Source organism: Rana temporaria, chromosome 1 (genome assembly GCF_905171775.1).
Source record: "Rana temporaria chromosome 1, aRanTem1.1, whole genome shotgun sequence".
NCBI lineage: Eukaryota > Metazoa > Chordata > Amphibia > Anura > Ranidae > Rana > Rana temporaria.
This window is the reverse complement of record NC_053489.1, coordinates 483964928-483988930: the sequence shown is the minus strand read 5'-3', so window position 1 is coordinate 483988930 and position 24003 is coordinate 483964928. Positions and strand designations below refer to the sequence as shown.

Below are 24003 nucleotides of genomic sequence, written 5' to 3'. Positions count from 1 at the left end.
AATTTTCCGGCGGCCGCTGGGTGGAGTTTGCGTCGTTTTCCAGCGTCGGGTATGCAAATTAGCTGATTACGGCGATCCACGAAGATACGCGCGTTCGTCGCAATCTCTTACGTCGTCGCTAGTCGGTTTTTCACGTCGCAAACTTAGGCCTGCTTTTTCATGGCTTAAATTTAGAACAGCCATGTTAAAGTATGGCCGTCGTTCCCGCGTCGAATTTCAATTTTTTTTGCGTAAGACAACCGGGAATACGAAACGACGTAACGCACGTCGCCGTTCAAAAAAAACTTTGGGGCGCCGTAATTTCGCGCAAAGCACGTCGGGAAATTTTCACACAGAGCATGCGCAGAACGTTCGGCGCGGGAACGTGCCTAATTCAAATGGTACACGCCCCATTTGAATTAGGCGGGCTTGCGCCGAGCGGATTTACGTTACACCGCCGCAAGTTTACAGGTAAGAGCTTTGTGAATCAGGCACTTACGCTGTAAACCTGCGGCGGTGTAACGTAAATGGGATACGTTACGCCGCCGCAGCGTATTTGTACCTGAATCTGGCTCTCAGTTCCCATGGTGCAAAAAAAAAGCTTTCAGCAGCTTACTTTGTGCAAAATGTGCTGCACGCTAGCATAATAGGGTAAAGAGAGTGCATGCATACAACAGCATGTAAAAGAGTTGGGAATTTGGGCTTTTCTACTATTGCATGTATGGTGAGCTCATGTGTTAATTGGTTGCATTTCCAATCTCCGTTTCCATTTTTTTAAATAAAATTTTGCTTTTGCGTTTACTCAGAGGTCTTCTCTTAATTAACATATCTTGAAAAAGTCCATCATAAAACAAATTTACTTGGAAAAAAGAAAAAATGTCATTGGGGAATATAGTATCGTCAGCTCTTCCCAGATAAAAGTTAACTGTTGGAGAAAAGAGAAATAGCTTTGATGGAGGTATTTAGAGGCTAAAGACACATTTTCATTTTAATGATTGCAATAATCATCTGCTTTTAAGAAGGCTACCTATCTATTAATAAATATATTGCTTCAATTATTAGACTGAAATTTAGTGGTGATAAAACGGTATACCACAATTCTTATAGACCTGTGTGCGTTTGTGTCTCTAACATTGTGTGTATATATAAATATATCTATATATAACTATATATACGTATATATGTGTGTGTTCTATCGGGTTGAGGTCAGGACTGTGCAGGCCAGTCAAGTTCCTCCACCCCAAACGCGCTCATCCATGTCTTCGTGGATCTTATCTTGCTTTCTGCACTAGTCCAAATCATTTGATGGAGGGGAGATTATGGTGTGGGGTTGTTTTTCAGGGGCTTGGCACCTTAGTTCCAGTGAAGGGAACTCTTAGGGCGTCAGCATACTGTCATGGATAATTCCGGCCGCTAGATGGCGATAGCAGCGCATCGGCGCGCACGGGCGTGCGCAATCGCGGTAACGGCGTGTGTGTACGTGCGGCAACGGTGCGTGGGCACGTGTGGACGCCATTTTGGCACCAAAAAAGACTATTTAAAGGTGCTGACCCCAGGGCCTCTTGCTGCTTGAGCTACAGCGCGTTCCTGAACCAAACCTGATACCTGTTACCTGTTACCTACTTGTTCCTGAGATCCGGCTTGCCTCTGAATACTCTGATCTCTGCCTGCCTCGACCCCGGCTTGCTTGACCACGTTTCTGTCTGTTCCACTTACCAGTCTGCTGCCCGCCAGTTGCAAACCCGGTTTGACCCACAACTCCGCTCCTGCTTTGTCCCTGCACCTGATCCGCCCGCCAGTGTATGACCCGGCCTGTCTGAACCTGCTTCTGTCTGCCTGTACTATGATACACCTCCCCCAGCGCTGAACCTGGTCTCCTGCATCCGGCCCCAGCCACCTGGCGTCCTGCCTTCCTCAGCACCGCTGACACCGCTCCGGAGTGAACAGGACTTCAGCTCTACCCAGCACCAGCGTCCCCGCCAGGCGCTTGTGCGACTTTGCACTCTCGGGTTCCCTGTTTACCCTATAAGGGCCTCCGGAGTGAGAGGAGCAAGAGTAGCCGTTCCCTGCACATCAGGCTTCACCACCAGGTGCGTGACACATACCAAGACATTTTGGACAATTTCATGCTCCCAACTTTGTGGTAACAGTTTGGGGGTATCCCGTTCCTGTTCCAACATGATTGCGCACCAGTGCATAAACAAGGTCCATAAAGACATGGACGAGCAAGTTTGAGGTGGAGGAAGTTGACTGGCCTGCACAAAGTCCTGACCTCAACCCGATAGAACACCTTTGGGTTGAATTAGAGTGGAGACTGCTAACCAGGCCTTCTCATTCAACATCAGTACCTGTCTTCACAAATACTCTTCTGGAAGAATGGTCAAACATTCTCATAGACACAGTCCAAAACCTTCTGGACAGCCTTCCCAGAAGAGTTGAAGCAAATGGCATTCATAGCCATTTGGGGCCAACTCAATATTGAACCCTACAGACTAAAACTGGAATACCATTAAAGTATACATACATATACACACATACATAAACACACACTGTATAGATTTAATTTGTTTGCTTGAAGGCTGTCTAAAAAGGACATTGGTGCAGAAATTTCAATCTATATAAAATATACATTTGAAACTGTCTTAGAATAAAAAAGTTCTTAACCTAAGTCTAACCTAGTATAAACTTTTTGGGGTGAATTTACTAAAGGCAAATACACTGTGCACTTTGCAAGTGCAGTTGCATTTTCCACTGGGGTCTAGTGAATGTGGTGAAGCTTCACTTTGTAAAGAATACCCAACCAAGTGCAAGGAAAAAAATAAAATAAAACCTGCATGTTTAGGGCTCTTTCACACGTCCGTTCCATTCGTCCGTTTTTTGGACATCCGTTAACGGACCGCAATGCTTCCCTATGGGTTAACGTCCGTTAGCGGATGAGCATCCGCTAACGTCCGTTAGCATCCGTCTGCGTTAAGTTCCGTTTTTTTGGACGGAAGAAAACCCTATTTTTCTTCCGTCAAAAAAACGGAACGGACGAAAAACGGACGTTAGCGGATGATCCGTTTACCATCCGATCCGCTAACGCCGTGTGCGGCGTTTGGTATGAATCCTGAGGGGGAAGTCCCCGCCGGATTTTAAATAAAAATCCGGCATGGGTTTCCCCCTCAGGAGCATACCGGGCCCTTAGGTCTGGTATGGGTTGTAAGGAGACTCCCCCTACGCCGAAAAAACGGCGTAGGGGGTCCCCCTACAATCCATACCAGACCCGTATCCAAAGCACGCTACCCGGCCGGCCAGGAAAGGAGTGGGGACGAGCGAGCGGCCCCCCCTCCTGAGCCGTACCGGGCTGCATGCCCTCAACATGGGGGGGTTGGGTGCTCTGGGGCAGGGGGGGCGCACTGCGGCCCCCCCACCCCAGAGCACCCTGTCCCCATGTTGAGGAGGACAGGGCCCCTTCCCGACAACCCTGGCCGTTGGTTGTCGGGGTATGCGGGCGGGAGGCTTATCGGAATCTGGGAGCCCCCTTTAATAAGGGGGCCCCCAGATACCGGCCCCCCACCCTAAGTGAATGGATATGGGGTACATCGTACCCCTACCCATTCACCTGGAGGCAAAAAGTTAAAGTTAATAAACACGACACAAGGGTTTTTAAAATAATTGATTGGTCTGCTCCGGAGGCCCCCCCTGTCTTCTTTATTAGCTCTTTCACCAGGGGGGGCTTCTTCTTTGACGTCTTCGGGTGGGGGCCGCTCTTCTTCGCCGCGGTCTGGTTCTCTTCCACCGCCGGGGGGGTCGCTTTTATAAAAGCGCCCCCCCCCCCGGCGGGTTTCCTCCGACGTTTTCGGCGGGGGGTGGTGTGCTTCTTCTTCCGCTATCCGGGGGGTCTTCTCCGCTCTCCGGGAGTCTTCTTCTATGTTCACCGCTCTCCGCTGTTGACTCGGCGCACCCCAGTTCTTCCTCCCGCTGTCCGGTGCCTTCTCCTTCAGCGCTGAACGTCTTCTTCTACTTCTTCTGTGCTGTGACGTCTTCTTCTTCTTCTTCTGTGCTGTGACGTCGTCTTCTTCTTCTCTTCTCCCGATGTTGACACGTCGCCTCTTCTCGCTGCAATGACAGGTGCGTGGCTTGCATCTGACTTGTATAGGCCTCACAGTCCCATCATGCTCCAGTACCTACCCACGTGGGTAGGTATCACATGGGTAGGTACGGAGCATGATGGGACTGTGAGGCCTATATAAGTCAGATGCAAGCCGCGCACCTGTCATTGCAGCGAGAAGAGGCGACGTGTCAACATCGGGAGAAGAGAAGAAGAAGAAGAAGACGACGTCACAGCACAGAAGAAGAAGAAGAAGACGTCACAGCACAGAAGAAGTAGAAGAAGACGTTCAGCGCTGAAGGAGAAGGCACCGGACAGCGGGAGGAAGAACCGGGGTGCGCCGAGTCAACAGCGGAGAGCGGTGAACATAGAAGAAGACTCCCGGAGAGCGGAGAAGACCCCCCGGATAGCGGAAGAAGAAGCACACCACCCCCCGCCGAAAACGTCGGAGGAAACCCGCCGGGGGGGGGGCGCTTTTGTAAAAGCGACCACCCCGGCGGTGGAAAAGAACCAGACGGCGGCGAAGAAGAGCGGCCCCCACCCGAAGACGTCAAAGAAGAAGCCCCCCTGGTGAAAGAGCTAATAAAGAAGACAGGGGGGGCCTCCGGAGCAGACTAATAAATTATTTTAAAAACCCTTGTGTCGTGTTTATTAACTTTAACTTTTTGCCTCCAGGTGAATGGGTAGGGGTACGATGTACCCCATATCCATTCACTTAGGGTGGGGGGCCGGTATCTGGGGGCCCCCTTATTAAAGGGTGCTCCCAGATTCCGATAAGCCTCCTGCCCGCATACACCGACAACCAACGGCCAGGGTTGTCGGGAAGGGGCCCTGTCCTCATCAACATGGGGACAGGGTGCTCTGGGGTGGGGGGGCCGCAGTGCGCCCCCCCTGCCCCAGAGCACCCAACCCCCCCCCATGTTGAGGGCATGCAGCCCGGTACGGCTCAGGAGGGGGGGGCCGCTCGCTCGTCCCCACTCCTTTCCTGGCCGGCCGGGTAGCGTGCTTTGGATACGGGTCTGGTATGGATTGTAGGGGGACCCCCTACACCGAGGGGCGTAGGGGGGGTCTCCTTACAACCCATACCAGACCTAAGGGTCCGTTATGCTCCTGAGGAGGGAACTCATGCCGGATTTTTATTTAAAATCCGGCGGGGACTTTCCCCTCAGGATTCATACCAAACGCCGCACACATGTAGAATTGGTGGGAATCCAAGTCGGATCTCCCGTCGCTTCTATGACGTGCTTGCTGGTATGTGCTTTTACTATTCCAGCGAGTGCGAGATGTCTGCACCCTGTCGCCGAGAATCAGCGCGATGCCTTCGTGCTAAAAACACATTCTCGGCGGCAGGCACTGTATGTAAAAAGCCCCCCAAAAAAACAAAAAAAAAACGGATGAAAAAACGGATGGAAAAACTGATGGAAAAACTGATGGAAAAACTGATGAAAAACTGACGAAAAACGGACAAAAAACTGATGGAAAAACGGATCAACTGATGAAAAAAAAACTGATCTAAAAAACTGAGCTGACTTGTGCATGATTTGATGATGGAAATCAGCAGAACTTTACAACATGTACTAAGCTCTGTGGAAAGTGAGTGCAAATGCACTTGAAAAGTGCACAGTCTATTTGCCTTGGGTAAAGCCACCCCTTAATTTACAACTACGGGAGAGGGAATAGAAATGATCTGATGCACTCATAAGGCCATTTATCGTGCCATCAGTATATAATAGGCAAACATTTATTCATTGATTCACTTGCTAACTGAAGGCTATTAAAAGTCACTTTAAGTAAGCAATTATTTTCTTAAACTCTTTAGATGGATAGCACATGTCACAAACATATATGCACAATTATCTGCATACAGCATGTACTTTCTCAATGACTTAACAGGGAAACATTTTTTATTCCAGATTTATGCAGATTGTAAATTCCCATAACCATTGCCTCTCCAGCCATTAAGATGGCTGAGCTATATTAACAGAGTAAAACATCAGTATTCTAATGGAACTAATCCAAGGCTATACAACACTCCAACGTTTATTACAATAATATCACCATGTTGGATTCTAGTCATTAAACACAGAGATCATAAAAGTGATAGATTATGAAATTATTAGGAGATCAGCACTTTTACAGGCATGAAAAAATACCTTCATGTACTTTGTTTTATACGATTTCTGCAGTTTTTGCTTTGCAATGCATTCCTTTGCATTAAGACATATAAAGAAAATGTCCACACACACAATATATAGCCAGTGTGACAGTGGGATACCCTACCACTGTGTATCAATAGGAAAAAGTGACACAGGATTTGCATGAATGAACAGTGCAGGGCTCCGGAATATTGATTCTGAACAGAGATTACTGTTTTCTCTGGGTTTTGTTTTTCCCAGGTTATGATCTGAAGTTTCGAGTATTGGGAGGGATGAAGCCTCTAACCCAGTGTTCAGGTCTTACCAGAGACCTGCAGCGTGTGGGTGCAGGAGTGCACAGCCCTTGTAATCATAGACCTGGGCATAGCTCAGGGCTCTAGCTAGGAGACAGGTGTACTCCACTCAGGAGACAGGACTTCTCCATGCAGGAGTCAGGGTGTTCCCTGTTGAGAAGCCAGGAAGTGGGCCCGTTCAGCAAAAAGCTAAGAGAGCTGAGACATCTGTGAAAGGTACAGGTATTTATGAAAACACAGGGGTGCTGTGAGGCAATCTGAGGCTAAGGAACTATACCAGAAACCTTACCTTAAGTCCTCAGCAGCAGCACTGCAAAAGCAAGCCAGGAGGCAGTCTTCTTCAATTAGTGAGAAGATGGTCCTAAAGAGTATCATTCAGCTGGTGAATGGGGGCAGAAGAGGCTTTTTTGGGTTTGGGTGGGGGTCTTAGTCCACTAGTGATGAAGAGCTTTTGAGAACTCATCTTACTGCTTTGGATTCTGAAGGTACATGTGCATACCACCAGACCTGTGCACCAGACCTTCTCATGGAAAGGTTTGCCATGGTCAGTGGTCTGAAATGCAAGAATGATAGTGGCATCCATACTGGGAATACCTTTCAACCCTTAAAGAGTTCTGTTATACCAACCTCATCCTGTACTGGTGGCAAGTAGAGCACGACTGATGATGAACATTGACTCCATAGATTATAAGATGTAGAAAACTTAGAAACACACCTTGTCTCCTTACATAAATATATATATATATATATATATATATATATATATATATATATACAAGCCTGGATTTTGGCAGCAGTGTACATGTACCTGGATGCCATTATAGAGGATAATTGTAAAGCCTACCTGCTTCAAACATGCAGGTTGATAACAAGTTGCAATTCAGTTTTCTGTTCAGCTGTTCAGAAAAAGTTGTGCAGATCACAAGTTAACGATCACGGATATAGATAATTTTCTTATCTGAGTAATAAAACTAAATTTGTTGTAATATTTTGTTATTTTTTTTTTTATAAAACTAGTGAGATCTTTGATAAACAAAGGCATCTGGTTCGATGGATGTAGTAGGTGCTCATCAGATATTTTGGTTCTAACTTTGCCCTTTGTGTGCTGCATCCTTTGAAATTAGTTTCTCACAAATATAGGTGTAGTCAAAAATGGATGACATGAATAAGGCATGATTGTGAAGAGTGGGATATTTTTTGGGGAAGTCCAGTAAACGAAATTTTACAAAAAATCCCCCCTCAAAAAAATCAATATTTTTAAGTAAGTTTTCCGATTTTGTGTTGGGCCGCATTCATAGCCATTAGAGGCCACATGTGGCCCTTAAACTGCAGGTTGGACATCCCTGGACTACACTATGCTTGTGTCAGCTACAGCCCAATTATATAACTTTAAAGAACTGCTATTTGATATGCTGTGTGTGGGCACTTTAAAGAAAACCTCTCCTGAGAGAAAAGCAGAAGCTGCCTTTGCTGATTTCCTCTTCTGAAAATTCTAGTTGACAGCTATCATTCTTTCCCCCTTACTTTAATATATTAAGTCACAGTTCTGGGACTTTCATGATCTGCAGTTTTTTTTTCCAGGTCAATGATTTAGAAAGTTCTGAAACTAGAAGATCAACAAAACAACCAGTATCTAGCTTTTCAGAAAGAGGTCAGCGATGACAGCTCAGTATATCAGATTTACTTTAGATGTTGCTGCAGTGAAAGCTATTCTATTGTTCTATACAAAAACAATTAAAGTAATGCCATGTTCAATTCAATCATACAAATCATGTGCAGGTAAAAATATATATATATATTTATTTCCCTTGCAAATAATTCCGTATTCAGGGGAATTACAGCTTCACAGTATTTACTAAGCTTAGTGCACATTCACCTTGCTGACTACTCTCTACTATGCTAATATCTGGTCTCCCACAGTACACAGAACATGGAAATGCAATAGTTTTAGTTAAAGGGTCACTAAAGGAAAACATTTTTTTTGCTGAAATGACTGTTTATTGAGTATAGAGACATACGAGTTAACTGATTCCTTTTAAAAATGATTAAAAATGTAATTTAATCTATCATATAATGTGCCTCTAGTTTCACTTTCGGTTTTAAAAGGTACATACATGAAGTTCCGGGTGAGAGGTGAGTCGGGAAGACTCACAGAACAAAAACAAACAAATCCAGTGCAGTGTTTTGTTCTTAAAATGAATCTGGTTCTGAGGAGTTTTAGACACACAGTAATGACAGCTTAGACCACCGTGAAAATCTCCCAGTACTATGGTTATAAGGAAACAGGCAACCAGGAAGTGTGGAGATCACAGCAGAATTACAGCTACTTCAAAGCAAAAACGAACAATGAGGACATGAAACCAGTACTGCAGTAAGTTAAAGGAAGTTATTTAGCTAAAAAAAAAAATTCCTTTAGTGACCCTTTAAGGTTGTCCCAATACCACTTTTTTTTTTTAAATTTAAGTATTTATTATATTTCAAAGGAGATAAGAAAATACAAAAACAGCCCCAATTGGGCATACCCTGGCGATTAATTTGTGTACAGTCAAGGTAATTGAGAACAAACCAATACCACTTTTTTAAGACCGAGTACCGATACTTTTTTTCAAGTACTCACCGATACCGATTACCAATACTTTTTTTAATGTCACGTGACAGTGTTCTTTTTACAATTTTTTTACAATGCTTTCTATTTTGTCTGTGTGTTTTTTATTTTAATTTGTATTATTTTTTACAATTTTTTTTTATTATTTATTGCAATACTTTTTTTTAATCAGCCCTGCTGGGGGACTTTGGTGAGATATCAGGGGTCTTTTTTTTTCACTTTTGAATTTCTTTATTTTATCAAACATAGAGGAACATGAGGAACAATTGTCAACAAATATATTGTCACATCTAACATTTTATATATAATAGAAAAGAAAATAAGTAAATAAAAAACTCTTCACCCCCATCTTTTCCTTCTGTCCTGGTACGTTTAGATCTCCTTACATTTTATATTGATTATGCCTATGCCCTTGACTTAGATTATTTGTATCCTTCTTTCGGCGTTACCTTGTACTTTGGACTAGAGGGATATTAAATCGTATCCTCTCTTTGTTTCTCCCTATTTATTTCCTTCCCATTCCAACCCTTTTCACCCCTCCCCTCCCTCCTCCCCCCTCAAAAAAAATAAAAAACAGGATGGTAGTATTTCATCTCCTTATTACTCCTAGTGCAGGGATCTACTTCTCTTCAATAACATCCTTATTTGATGACCTCACACGTCTGAGTTTCCATCCAATAATCTCTTCCCCTCCGAGTACATAAACATGTCCTAGCATCTCCATGTATGGTTATATTAACAGACCCCTGATATTTCCCCCTTGAGACAGAGAAAGGGACTGAGGATAAAGATTCTCCAGTGCCTTTCTCTGCAGCCTCAGCTGCACTGAAAATGAATGGAGAGGAGACAACGGCTCCTCTCTATTCATAAACTGAGACATTGTAATCTCAGGAGGTTACAATGTTTCAGTTTGTGAATGGACAGTGATCACTGACTCTATTCGTACAGAAAAGGAAGGAGGAGGACATGGAGAGGGACAGCAGAACAAAGGGGGACACAGAGGAAAACTGGAGGAGGACAGCAGCAGAACGGAGGGGGAAAGCAGCAGAACGGAGGGGGGCACAGAGGAAGAAGGGAGGGGGAAAGCAGAACGGAGGGGGTATGGAGGGGGACACAGAGGGGGGCTGGAGGAGGATGCAGGGACAGTTAGCAGTGATCGTGTGTAGAGGAGATAAAAGGACCGATCACTGCTGCATAGATTTCACTAAAGCAGCTGAAAGACTCGGGGGGAGAAGCTTGTAACTCCCCCACACACTGATCACTGCTGACTGTCCAGGTATCGGGTGAAGCATTGGGAGCATTTGCCTGAGTACAATTACTCGGGCAAATGCTCGGTATTGATGCCGATAACGATACTAGTATCGGTATCTAGACAACCTTATTTTTAGTAAATATAAACTGCTAAATAGCTTTTCACATTAGCAGTATATAGCACTCTTGTAACCTCTATCAGTGCCTGGTTAAAGCTTGTAGGAGGGGTTTTCATACTGCTCTAGCTGAGGATGCAGGACCCCTGACCCTCTGTCTGGACAGTGCTGGTTGGCTCTGTGCTGATCACATGCACTCTCCCAAGAAAAAACAACTCTCTAGCAATACACACCAAACCGAGCATGTGCAGCTTGTTCCCTACCCTCTATACTATACATAGATAATTTCAGGACACTTGAAGAAGGTGAGGATTGGAGGAGACAGAATCAAACAGCCTTTTTATACAATGCAGAGGATTAGCCTTTAGGTACAGACTGATTTTACTGTTGTGAGTTTAGTAACACTTTAAGTACCTGCTTACTAAACTAACACTCAAAGATATTGCTCTGGATCCTTAACATTTTAAGTCTTGTTTACTTATTAAAAGTTTTCCAAATCAATTAAGAGTTCATTTTGAAATTTGAAATCCATTGGAAAGATTCCTCACTTCCTGTTCTTCCCCAAAAACATGAAATGAGGGAAAAACTCTCGAACAGATATACAGGCAGAAGTAAAAAAAAAAGTCCTTTGAAAACAGTTTAAATTAGAGCTGGAACAAATCTTCCTACAGAAGTTGTACCTGTTTATCTAGTGTCTTCTCTTCTCTACATCTATTCAAAGTACTGACTTTATAAGCTTGTCTGAGAGTTCTGAAAAACAGGGTGGAGATCTAAAGTTACACTCTGCAAAGCTCAATGAGGAGAGGTCAAAGAGCTGATTGGAGTGAAGGGACACCCCCCTTCACACAGCACATAGAAATATAGCTGAGTTTGTCAATCAGCTGGAGGTCCCTCCCCGATACCATTTTCTCTTGTTGTCAGGAAAACCTGTCAGAAGTTATTTAATGCTGATAGCAGAGGAATGAAGCAGCAGAAAGAAATAACACTCAATGCTCGTAACTGAGGCCAGTTCACACTATAGAGGGATATGCTTTGTTCATATTTCATGTCTGAAGTTTACAACCACTTTAAGATTATGTTTGGTGTTAAGGTGATAATGGTAAGGGTTAATTGTAACTGTCATGTTAAGGGTTCATGTTAGAGTTAAGAGCTGAGATTGGGGGAGGGGGTTAAAGTAAACTGGCCAATTTTGAACACAAATCTAAACTGGCATTGCAAAAGTAGACATCTAGCAGTCTCTGAACCTACCTTTGACAGTTTCCTAAATACACTGGGAGCTCTGACTATTGGATCTCTGTAATATACAACTTTCATTACTTCCTAGATGTTTTGAGAGTTCTGGCTCACCCCATTCTGTACTTCCTAATGACCAGTAAGTCAGTTCATCTAATTGATGGTCCGATTGAAAGGTTCAGGGTGTGGGTAGGAGGAACATTCCTCAATGTTGAAAGAAAGAGTCAAATGTACTTATAACAGCATTAAGCACATTTAAAAGACCTACACAGCATGTGCTAGGAACAACTAAGGGCCAGATTCAGAGAGAAATACGTTACTCTGCGGCGGTGTAACGTATCCCATTTACGTTATACCGCCACAGGTTTACAGCGTAAGTGCCTGATTCACAAAGCTCTTATCTGTAAACTTGCGGCGGTGTAACGTAATTCCGCTCAGCGCAAGCCCGCCTAATTCAAATGGGGCGGGCACCATTTAAATTAGGCGCGTTCCCGCGCCGAACGTTCTGCGCATGCTCCGTTAGGAAATTTTCCGACGTGCATTGCGCGAAATTACGGCACCCCAACGTTTATTTTAAATGCGATGTGCGTTACGGCGTTTCGTATTCCCGGACGTCTTACGCAAAAAAAAAAAAATAATTTGACGCGGGAACGACGGCCATACTTTAGCATGGCTGATCTAAAGATAAGCCATGTTAAAGCAGGTGTAACTTTGCGACGGGTAAAAACGACTAGCGACGACGTACGGGATTGCGACGAACGCGCGGATCTTCGTGGATCACCGTAACTAGTCATTTGAATATTCTACGCCGACCGCTATAGAATCGCCACCTAGCGGCCGGCCTAGAATTGCATCCTAAGATACGACGGTGTAAGTCAATTACACCTGTCGGATCTTATGGCTATCTATGCGTAACTGATTCTATGAATCAGTCGCATAGTTAGGACGGGCGGGTCACAGAGATACGATGCCGTATCAGGAGATACGCCGTCGTATCTCTTCTGTGAATCTGGCCCTAAGTGCCTACTTTTTGGTAATGGGGTCAGTTTAGATGGAACTGACAAGTGTACTTTATGTATTACATGTTATCTTTAGATGTTGGTTTTTGTTTTAGGACTCAAGTGACTGTAGGATTAAAGTGATTTAAAGTCTTGTTTTTTTTTTATATTAAAATTACAAACATGTTACACTTACCTGCTCTGTGTAATAATTGTGTACAGGGCAGTCTGAATCCTCCTTTTCTTGGGTTCCTGGCTGGAGCTCTTGGCCCCTCCTTCATGTTGAGTGCCCCCACACTGTAACTTGCTATGGGGGCACCCGAGCCAATCAGGAGGGAGAGTCTCGGAGGGCTGATACACTCATGGACATCGATGAATAGAGAGGGGTCTCAGTTAAGTATTAGGGGGGCTGCACAAAGAAGGCATAGCATACATTAAGATAAAAACCTTCTGCCTTTACAATCACTTTAAGCTTTAGAGTCAGGCCAATGGTTATAGTGAATATTACCAACATCAACTTATGTTTTTTTTCTTCTGGATTTAAAGTTTATAAACCTAAAAGACAAAAAATATAACATATTGCAGCTTGTTTGCAGTACAGCCTGTATGACAGTCATGGCTTCCTGCTTAGATACAATAAAGAAATTAGCGTAGACACCAAGGGACAGAAAATGTGCAGAATTATCAAGTGAAAATAAAGGAAAAAATCCTGGGGGTGGATATGCTTTCAATAAAACATCAATGTGGCAAGTAGTTATGTCTCATGTACAGCCTGGGTCTAAAAACTAATGAATACAATACAGTATATACACATTGACTGACTTAAAATATAAGTAAAGAGAAAATGTTTTATTTTATTTTGGATAGAGTGCAGAAGGATTAGAACACCTGTCAGTTTTTATTGCTGTCTGTAACCCCGTTAAGGAGACGCAACCTCCCTATTTGTCCTGTTTATCATTATGATTGAAAGTGAAAGTAAAAGAAAACCCCAAATTTTGGGTTGTCCCCAGAAAAGTAATAGAGGGGGAATCTTCCAATAGGGACACTAGTTCTGGTGAGCTGGGGATACCCAAGGAATTAATTTAATTTGCTGGGATTTCCCCTCACTTCCGTTGGCTATGGGACAGGAGGTGAAGTTAAATCTCTGCAATGGGACACAGATGGAGAAAAAAATCTGACAGGGGTTATAACCCTCTTTCCTATCCAAAATGAAAAAAAAAAAAGTTTTGCCTATAGTTCTACTTTAAAGAATAACTTTGATAATTGCAGATACCTGTAGATACAAAGGCCTCGTACACATGACCGAGTTTCTCGGCAAAAACCAGCAAGAAATTTGCTGGGATTTTTTTTTTGCAGAGGAAACCGGTCGTGTATAAATTTTTCGACGAGGAAACTGTCGAGGATCCCGTCGAGCCAAAAAGAGAGCATGTCTTCTTTTTCCTCGACGGGAATGGAGAAACTTGCCTTGTCGAGTTCCTCGACAGCCTAACAAGGTACTCGACGAGGAAAACGATGTGTTTCACCCGTCGAGTTCCTCGGTCATGTGTACGAGGCTTTACACTTCATCTTTGTTTTTAGAAACCTTGTAGATCAGATCTGTACACAATGCTGCATTAGGCTGGGTTCACACACGTTCGGCTGGAGGCCGGTTCAGTTTTGTTCACTGGTTCAGGGGCGATTCTGGTGCAAATTTTTACTTGAATTTACACGTAAACTGGACCCAAAATCACACAGAACCCTTTTTCAGAAATGGACCGCGGCCGCCCGAACACGTGTAAACTGGATCCATTGAAAGCCAGTACGATTCACATGTTATGTGAATTGGATGGGTTAAAAACCCATCTGATTCACATATATGTGGACCAAGCCTTACAGATCTTTAAGCAGCTATGTGCAATGGCCCATAACAAAAAAACAATACACTTGTGTTAAAAAAAAATGCTGAATGCCTAAAAATGCTGTATTTTGTCACCTGTGTGCAACTGCAAGAGACTTAATACCACAAAAGGTGTATTTTATATACAGCGTGTTTTAATAGGCCAACTGACACTTTCTGTGTTTTCCTTTGATGCGTATTATATTAATTTATTCTTATATTTCGTTTTAGAATCCAGGTGAATTATTTATTATTTTACAAGATGAAATGCCCAAAAATTCAAATATTGAAGTTGAATTCTGTACAGAAAATCAGTTTATTAGGAGAACACCACTGCAGTGGAATGAAAAGATACTTTGTTTAAAGGCTCTGGGTAAGAAAGGGCAACTTCATTCAATCTTTACTGTATGACCAAATGTTTTCCTGGAATATACTGTACATATATTACTTATAACAAACAGAATGCATTACAGTGCTGACATCAATTTACACTTATAAGCCCATTTCATTTTACATTTTAAAAGATTCAGCTTGACTCATTTTTATCTATATGTAATAGCTAGGCTGAAAATAATAATGTAATATCAGTGTGAGCTTTCATGTAAAAAGACATATATTTGGATAAATCAAGCAGCAGAACTGGAAGGTAGCTTCAGGCTGGGTTCACACTGGTACGACAAACGCTCCAACATTGGGAGCAGAGCAAAGTAGGATGAAAGTTGTATGACTGTTGTGTAGTATAGTGTGAACCCAGCCTTAGGCCACGTTCACACTAGTACGACATGACAGTCATACGACTTTCATCCTACTTTGCTCTGCAACATCAGCCCTACATCAGTCTGACATTGGTCCTACATTCATCCAACTTTCATGAACAGGATACTACTTTGATCCAACTTTGTGATAGTCTGACTTGTCTTTTGACCAATCAAAACAATCCCAATGTGAGATAAATTCCTTTTACTGCTGCTGTAGTCACCATGTCGGATGTCAAAAGTCGGATGGTAAGGACAAGGCTCCTACTTTGGTCCGACTTCAATGATATTGAATGGGCTGAAGTAGGATCAAAGTCGGACCAAAGTAGTACAGGGAGCATTTTAAAAGTCTGATCAGCTTGTGTCGGACCAGTTAAGACGGCTCTCATAGGGAAACATTGATTTTCACACGTCATGCGACATGAGCTCCCAATGAGCTTTTATCGGACAAGTGTGACCCCGGCCTCAGTCACAAGATGGTCTAGCTTGTGCAAAGCATACTCATCAACTGTATCTCTGTAGGCTCACAACTGATGGACTTGGTTCCAATAGGGGATTGTAAATAAGGCGCTGCCACAAGCAATATCATTTGATTTTAATTTATAATCACATATTATGAGTAGGTATAATTAGGCACAGATATCTAGGGAAACATAATCTATATGTTCTAGTCTGCACATGTGGCCTTTTTTCTTCTCTTGCCTCTTCTAACCATCCGGTTCATCGTGGAGTTTGAAAGACCTAAGGTTTTCTGATATATGGATATGCATGAAATGTTAACATCAGGCTTCTAGCAGCAACTTTGGATGGTATTTCCCTTGATATCGTGTACCCTGTCTGGTACTTTGAGCCTGTTTTGACTTGTCTTTGACTTCAAGTCCACCATCTCTGGTAAGCCTCCATTCATTACTATTGGTGGCGGTGATCACTCACTTTTGGATTGCTTTTTATTGGAGTATAATCAAGATTCCCTCCATCTCTGCACGCGGTGTTTTTTGATTATATGGACTCAATGTTATATAATTGCACATATTGGACTCTATTCATTTGTTGCACAAGGAATTCCTTCAATGGATTTTTTTACAGTATTCCACTTCTTATGTAGAACCACAATTTTCATTGTTGTTTGTTTATTTGACCGTAGCGCTACACACCATTTTCTTTTTAGTCTGCACAGAGGGGCATACATTTAGATGAACATTAAATGTGCAATTATATATATATACCTATATATATATATATACCGTGTGTATATATATATATATATATATACGGTATATATATATATATATATATATACAGTATATATATATATACCTTATATATATATATATATATATATATATATATATATATATATATACGGTATATATATATACCTTATATATATATATATATATATATATATATATATATATATATAAAACTAAATAAGAAATAAAAATAACAGGTATATTAAGGGCTAATTCTGTCGAAACTAGAATTTTTGTTAAAATGTTAAAAAAATAATAAAATCACCAAAAATATTTATCTTTGGGGCTCAAGCATTTGACCTGAAATTATTGTTTAAGTCTATTGTGAAAGTGTATGTCAAAGCAAAAAATAAATAAAAATGCTAGTACAGAAAAATGCCTGATCTGCCAAAAACAAGTTTCTAACTCCCTTTTAGGCTGACAACTCAGTGCCTTTGCTGCACTGTAATTTTGCAGTGGAGTATCTTTTTGCTCAACGTGCAGGTGCAGGCCCCTTTAACTCCATATTACACATTTTCCTGAGTTCCTAGATATGCCTACAGAAGATAAGTTCCTCAGCTTCCCTGTATCAGTAGGCCACACCTGATGATGCAGGGCCAGTTACCTACGACCAGATATATAGTTCTTCATTGTCAAAACTAGATTGTGGGCAGCCAGGTCAAAGCCTAATGTTATTATTATTATTTTTACAGGATGTATATAGCGGCAACAGTTTACGCAGCGCTTTACAATATAAAAGGGAAACAATACAGTTATAATACAATAAAATACAAGAGGATTAAGAGGGCCCTGCTCAGAAGAGCTTACAATCTAATAGCACACAGTTTCTTTAAAACACCTAGCTACTGTGGGTAGCCCCTCTCCATATTGCTACCAGAGTACTCTTGCTCCAGTGGATGGTCCTTTGTCCTTGGGCAATGAATCCCTCCAGCTGTTCACCTGTGTTCACTCGTGTTACCAGAAGAATCACAAGCAACAGTGTTCTGTACTGTTTTACTTATTGTTTATTGTTTATTGCTTATTGCTTGTATAGCGTAGAATCACCCGAAGGTATCGAAACGCTTCCAGACCTTAACAATTCACAACAGGACCGAGTGTTACAGGCATAAATTAACATAGTAACAATATAAAATATGTACCACCATTAAAATCAAATAATAAAACAACAATATAACACCATAAAACCAATACAGTACAAAAACCATAGAAATCACATAAGACCAAAAGAGAGACAACACACAATTCCCAACAGATCTAGCAGTGCTTCCCGCCAGAATGACCCTAACCTCACTCTTCCTATCAATCTGCCTCTGCCCACAGATAGGTTTTTAGATCCCTCCTTAAGTAGTAAGTCTCAGTCTGAGTCTATATTGTGATAGTGTTTTATAGATACTATGCTATACAGCCTTATGTTCCATCGAATGAGCCACAGAGACATTGCTATGCAGCATTCATTTCTCTGCAATGTATGCATCGTTTTTTAGCCATTGTGAACATGTTTTGCATTATTGCTCCTACCATTGCACCTGTTTAATAATCAGTAAATGACAGTTACTTTCTGTCTAATTACACATTCTGCTACAATCAACCTAGCGTTGTAAGCCCTGCCTTCTGAACTACAGAACTCCACCTATCTCTATCTAATCTCTGCCCCACTCCACATTCATATATTTATTTTTATCCCATAAAAACATTGCTATTACCTTAACTCCCAAGTACCTGCCCACACAACGTGTTTAGGGTAAGGGATCTTGGGAGGTGTAGTTCTGGTCTAATGCTTAAATCAGTAGTAATTGACCAATTGGCAGGTGCTCCTGCAAGAGCTTATCACACCTAGTAATGATGTCACAGGGAGTAATAAACACTGTTTCTTGTTACAGGAACAAGATAAAAGAAAATATTCATGCTACAGCATGCTGTAGAGAAGGAAGTTTGGGGGTAAATGTAGGTAGTGCCCGGACATACACCTTAAAATAAATGCATGCATAACATATTGTTACAGCATTAAATAAACATATTTGCTTCACCTTTGTTTAACTCTGTACAAAAACAAAAAAAACAAAAACAAAAAAACAAACAAAATTAAAAATCTGTTTTTTTTTTTCTAATTAAAAAATAGCTGACAAAATATATATATATATATATATATATATATATATATATATATATATATATATATATATATATATATATATATATATATATATATATATATATGTATATATATATATATTCATTGACTAGCCTGTAGAAGCAGGAGAGATAATCTGCATTGTGTTTTTGAATATATTCTCTTTACGTGGGACAGAGAAAAAACAAACTTTTTTTTTTCTGGAATAAACATGATTTTCTTTTCTTTGTTGGTTGAACTGGGATGACTTGTGTTTTTCTCTATGTGATTATGCAGCTATGGGCTTGATTTGCCAAAACTGGAGAGTGCAAAATCTGGTGCAGCTCTGCATAGAAACCAGTTTCCAGGTTTTTTGTCAAAGCTTAATTGAACAAGCTAAAGTTAGAGGCTGATTGGCTACCATGCACAGCTGCAGATTTTGCATTCTCCAGTTATAGTAAATCAACCCCTATGTAACTGCATGAAGTTTTCATGGTTATGATTTTCAGCCAACAGATAAAGCTCTAAAATCATTTTCATATGTTTACCATGTGACTTAATCTTCACTGCTTTGCTGAAATATGCTTTACACAGTTTACAAAGCTCAGTAGCTGAAGCTCAGCTTACACACACAGTCATTGAAGTTACTTTTCTTCACAACCTCCTTACTCTGTATGGCTCTGTCTAGAGTTTCTATCAGAGAAATGTACTCTAAATAGAAAGGATTATTGCTGCAGCTTTTTTTTTATCTAAAACCCATACTATTTTGCAAGACCAGCATCATTGGTGTATGCTGTATGAAAAATTTGATTTGCAAATAAAAACATTTGATATAAATAGTAAACCAAATAAAGTAGTTTAAAATAGTAACTTAAAAAAACTTAAAAAAATAGTTTTTCTTTAACTATGAAATAGTTCAAATTATAAGTATCACTTACAATAATCTGCTATAGCAGGTTGAAATGACATACTCCCGCTGAAATCAGCTTAGGTATGCTATATTTTTCAGTGCAGCGGAAGGTTTTTTCATCTCTAGGAAAACAATGTGTAAATAATTCAGAAAACATGTCAATTAATCTGAATTTATTGCTCACAGTTCATCATTTTTAGATCTTTTTTTCCATATTTATACTTTTAGGTAGAACAAATTTGCTTATGCTGCACTTTGGATAGTTTGTTGAAGAGAAGTTTATTGACAATATCATTATTTACTTTGTTTAGCAGCTAGCTCAGGTATTATGAGATGAATAACAATTATATCAGTAATCAGTATAGTCAGCCCTCAAAATTTCCACTCGCCTACTAGCATTTGTCGAGTGGATTTAAGCTGGGGGCGAGTGATGACAGGGCTGCATGACCAATGTCCCTTCAATCTGTGCCTACACTTAGAGTCCCGATGAGATTGGCGGCCGAAGAGGAAAGGTGCATGCTCGGGAAAAGTAGTCTGGTGAGCCACGCAGAGGCAGAGCAGTACACAGGTGCTCTCCTTACAATTCTCATTAAGCCATGGGACCTAACAGTATGACCTCTCTGAGCCTGCCCCCCCTCCCCCGACCAATGTAGCTGGAGAGCAGAAAGTAATGAGTGAGGTGGAGGATTGCGAAAATTACCACTCCGGTGCAGCGCTCACTGAAAGTTGCTCTGACATGACAGCGGCAGCCTTCCAGTTTGTACAGTTTTCTTCTCCTTGTGCTCTATGTAAGTGTCCAACAGTTTAGCCTGAGCACTGTGAACAGACTGGTCTCAATGTGTGCTGTGCGCTGTCAGTGTGCGCTGTGCTATGGTGTCAATGGCTGTGCAGTTGTGTGGATCTCAGCGCTGGATTGTACTCCCTCCCGCTGTGCTGCAGCTCCTCTCCTCTCTGCCAGCCTGAATAAAAGGGGAAGTGGGGACATGCAAGCGTGGAGCCGCACACACAGGCTCCTGATGATGAGATGAATGGGAGAGAGAGAGGATGGATGGGAGTTGCAGAGGAGACAGCAAGAGAATGGGGAAGAGACCCAGTTCTAGTGCCCTGTCCCTCTGGTCTGACCCCAGTGCCCTGTCCCTCTGGTCTGACCCCAGTGCCCTGTCCCTCTGGTCTGCCCCCAGTGCCCTGTCCCATTTTGTTAAAATTGTTCTTGGTAATATTTAATTTTGTAACTTGATTCTGCATAAAACATTTAACAGTGTCATTTCATGAGATAATCTACGAGGGCGTGTTTACGGGTGCAATTAGGCGCAGGGCAGTGTATGAATTAGGTGGGGCAACTAGTGGCGAGTAACTTTTGAGGCCTGGCTAGTAGCTCAGGACTTGAAATTTTAAGCCCTGAGTATAGTGACAATATAAAAAATATTTTTCACATGTCTGATGGCGGAGAACGTTATATTTCAGTTTTTATGTACATTTAAAAAAGACCAGGTTTTGACCAATTGTATTTCAGTTAAAGGAAAATATATTATCAAAATATTATTATTATACAGGATTTATATAGCGCCAACAGTTTGCGCAGCACTTTACAACGTGAGGGCAGACAGTATGGTTTACACAGGGGCAACCCGACTTACAACGCGACTTTGCAAGGCGATTTGGAGGCGACTTCAGCGTGACTTTGAGCAACTTACAACGTGACTTAAAGTTGCCTGGGGGGGGGGGGGGGGGTTGCCTGGGTAAACTATTTTATTTTCCTGTAAAGTTGTTTCAGTTCAGATGGAGATCCAACTTTGGAGGCAACTTCCATTGAAATCTATGGGTACACGTTGCCTAGAAGTCACCTTGAAGTAGTACAGGAACCTTTTCTGAAGTCAGAACAACTTTAGTAGTGTACATTAAGACAGCTCTCATTCACTTCAAAGGAATTTCTTATGTCCAGCGACTTGGGGCAACTTGAGGTCTGACAAGTCGGATCCCAAGTCGCTGTAGTGTGAACCAGAAATTACAATACAATTCAATACCTGAGGAATCAGAGGGCCCTGCTCGTTAGAGCTTACAATATAAAAAGGAGGGTCAAGTGATACAAAAGGTAATATCTGTGGTGGATGGGCTGAAGGAGAAAATAAAAGTATAATTGTTAGGTGGAGGCAGGATAGCTTCACTAAAAATACTGTAAATGTTTTCAGGGATCGCCTAAAAGTGGATAGTGTAGAAGATAGTCGGACAGATTGGGGTAGGGAATTCCAAAAGATGGAAGGGGCTCTGGAGACGTCCAGGGGGCAAGCATAGGAGGAGGTGACAAGGGAACTAGAGAGTAAGAGGTCTTGGGAGGAACGAAGGAAACGACTTGGTTTTTATCAAATCTCAGAATCTGCTGTAAATATTTTAACCATCTGTTTATGTATAGATTCTTAAAAGGAATTGATAGTGTTTAAAAAATATTTATCGCAGAAAATTAAAATGTTATACATATTTTGTTATTTTGGGTATACATTAACATTTTGCACATGAATATGTCACATTTATATGATTATGCTTTATTATTGTTGACAAAGCTCAAAAGCTCAACCTCAAATATACACAACTACATGATTAATGCGACTCTGTTGCAGCAGATTTTTCTTTCTGAACTTGGTGACTTTATTATCCTTTCTGCAGTGTGTCAGAGAGGGAAATTGTTAAGAGTGGAGGGAGGCCCAGGGTGAGGGAGGAGGAGTAGGGTGTGAATTTGGAACTGTGAAGAAAAATGAAAAGGATGGGGTGAAGAGGTTGTTCTTTTAGGGGTTCATCTTGCACATGGGAGCAATCTGACTGCACAGTAGAAAAGAAGGAAAATGCAGCAATAAGGAAGATGGTGCAGGACAGAATGAGGGTATTTGTAATGACAGCTCTCTGCTGGGAACAATTTTATTTTGTCAACAAAGCAGAGTTGGCAGTGATGAGGATAAAAATAAAGTATTTGGTATGATAGAACAAATTGATGATTTGGGTGGATTCAATGAATGAGAGAAGAAAACAAATGAGGAGAAGAGAACTTTGGGGGGTAAGGTATATGTGTATATGTAAATCTGTGAGGGGTGGGGGCTAAAATGTGAGAGAAAACAATGATGAACATTCAAACTATGTGACAAGTAGGGCTTCCAACCTGGGATTCAGTGACACTGTTGTTAAAATACATGAATTTGCCACTGAGTGCATTGTGTTGTTTCCGCTGGGTCAAGTTTATTGTTTTTCCTTTTTTTATTATTATATCTAAAACTCACTTATTACGCTAGTGGTCTATGAGCTGTAGATCAGAAAATGGTTTCAGGGGTTCCCTTAAAAAAAAAATCATGGGTTCCTCAAATGTAAAGAAATTGAGAAAGGCTGATCTACAGAACTTGTAAAAAGAACAGGTAGAACAAGTGAGTTATACATATAATGATAGTGGGATTTATTTACTAAAGGACTAAAGAATGTTCACTTAGCAATCTGAATGTTTTTTTAAGCTTCTTTGCACGTGGTTGGATGATGAAAGTGAAGGCAGCTACTTTTTCAATGTTTTTATTGAAGTATTTTACTAGAAAGAATAAAAAAGTTATGACAAAGAATGCGCATCTCCCGCAATGTAAAATACATACTGAATGTATACCAAACATTTCTAAACATAAAGGAACATATAAAAGGGCGTCCTTCTAAATATAAATCTTCACACTCAGTATAGATTGTACTATCAGTGTGGGGTAACCCCAGAACTTGTTCAAAACTTTTAATGTTACATTAACAAGGCACATCTCAGGCTCGTTGAACATTAAAAAGGAGTTCCACCCAAAACTAGAACTTCCACTCATCTAATTCCTCCCCCCCTCCGGTGCCACATTTGGCATATTTCGGGGGGGGGGGTGGAGGGGAGAGCATACCTGTTTTTCACAGGTATCCTGTCCCCACTTCCGGGAGCCTGCGGCGCGGCCCTTGACGTCACCGCTCGGCTCCCTCCTCCTTCCCCCGCCGCCGGGCCAATAGGACAGAGAAGCGGAGCCTCACGCATGTGCAGTAATTCAGGACAGGTAAGAGCCCTATTATTAAAAGTCAGCAGCTGCAGTATGTGCAGCTGCTGTCTTTTAATTTTTGAAGCGGTGGGCGGACCTTAGCTTTAAAGGACAGAGGAGCTACATATTGCTTTTCCAAGATTAGGGTCAGCTCATAAACCTTAGTGGATTAGAGATGCACCTGACAATAGCTGTATACATTTGTGAAAGGGGACCTATACCTCCAGGAAGAGGAATCTGCATCCCTCTTAACCCAGAAACATGTCTTCACTCTGAAGAATTAGCCAGGTTTATAGGGAAAAGGGGAGGAGTCAAAATCTTTGCATCTTTACTAAGTCAAGCCC

At 41.7% G+C, this 24003-nt stretch overlaps 1 protein-coding gene across 1 annotated transcript in view; it reads left to right on the top strand.

Moving 5' to 3' along the window:
* BANK1 (B cell scaffold protein with ankyrin repeats 1) overlaps positions 1-24003 on the top strand; it is a 421880-nt gene that overhangs the window by 110698 nt on the left and 287179 nt on the right. Inside the window, exon 4 of the mRNA XM_040329952.1 lies at positions 14832-14973. Coding sequence (XP_040185886.1) covers positions 14832-14973 — 142 coding nt within the window. The remainder of the gene's footprint in view (positions 1-14831; positions 14974-24003) is intronic.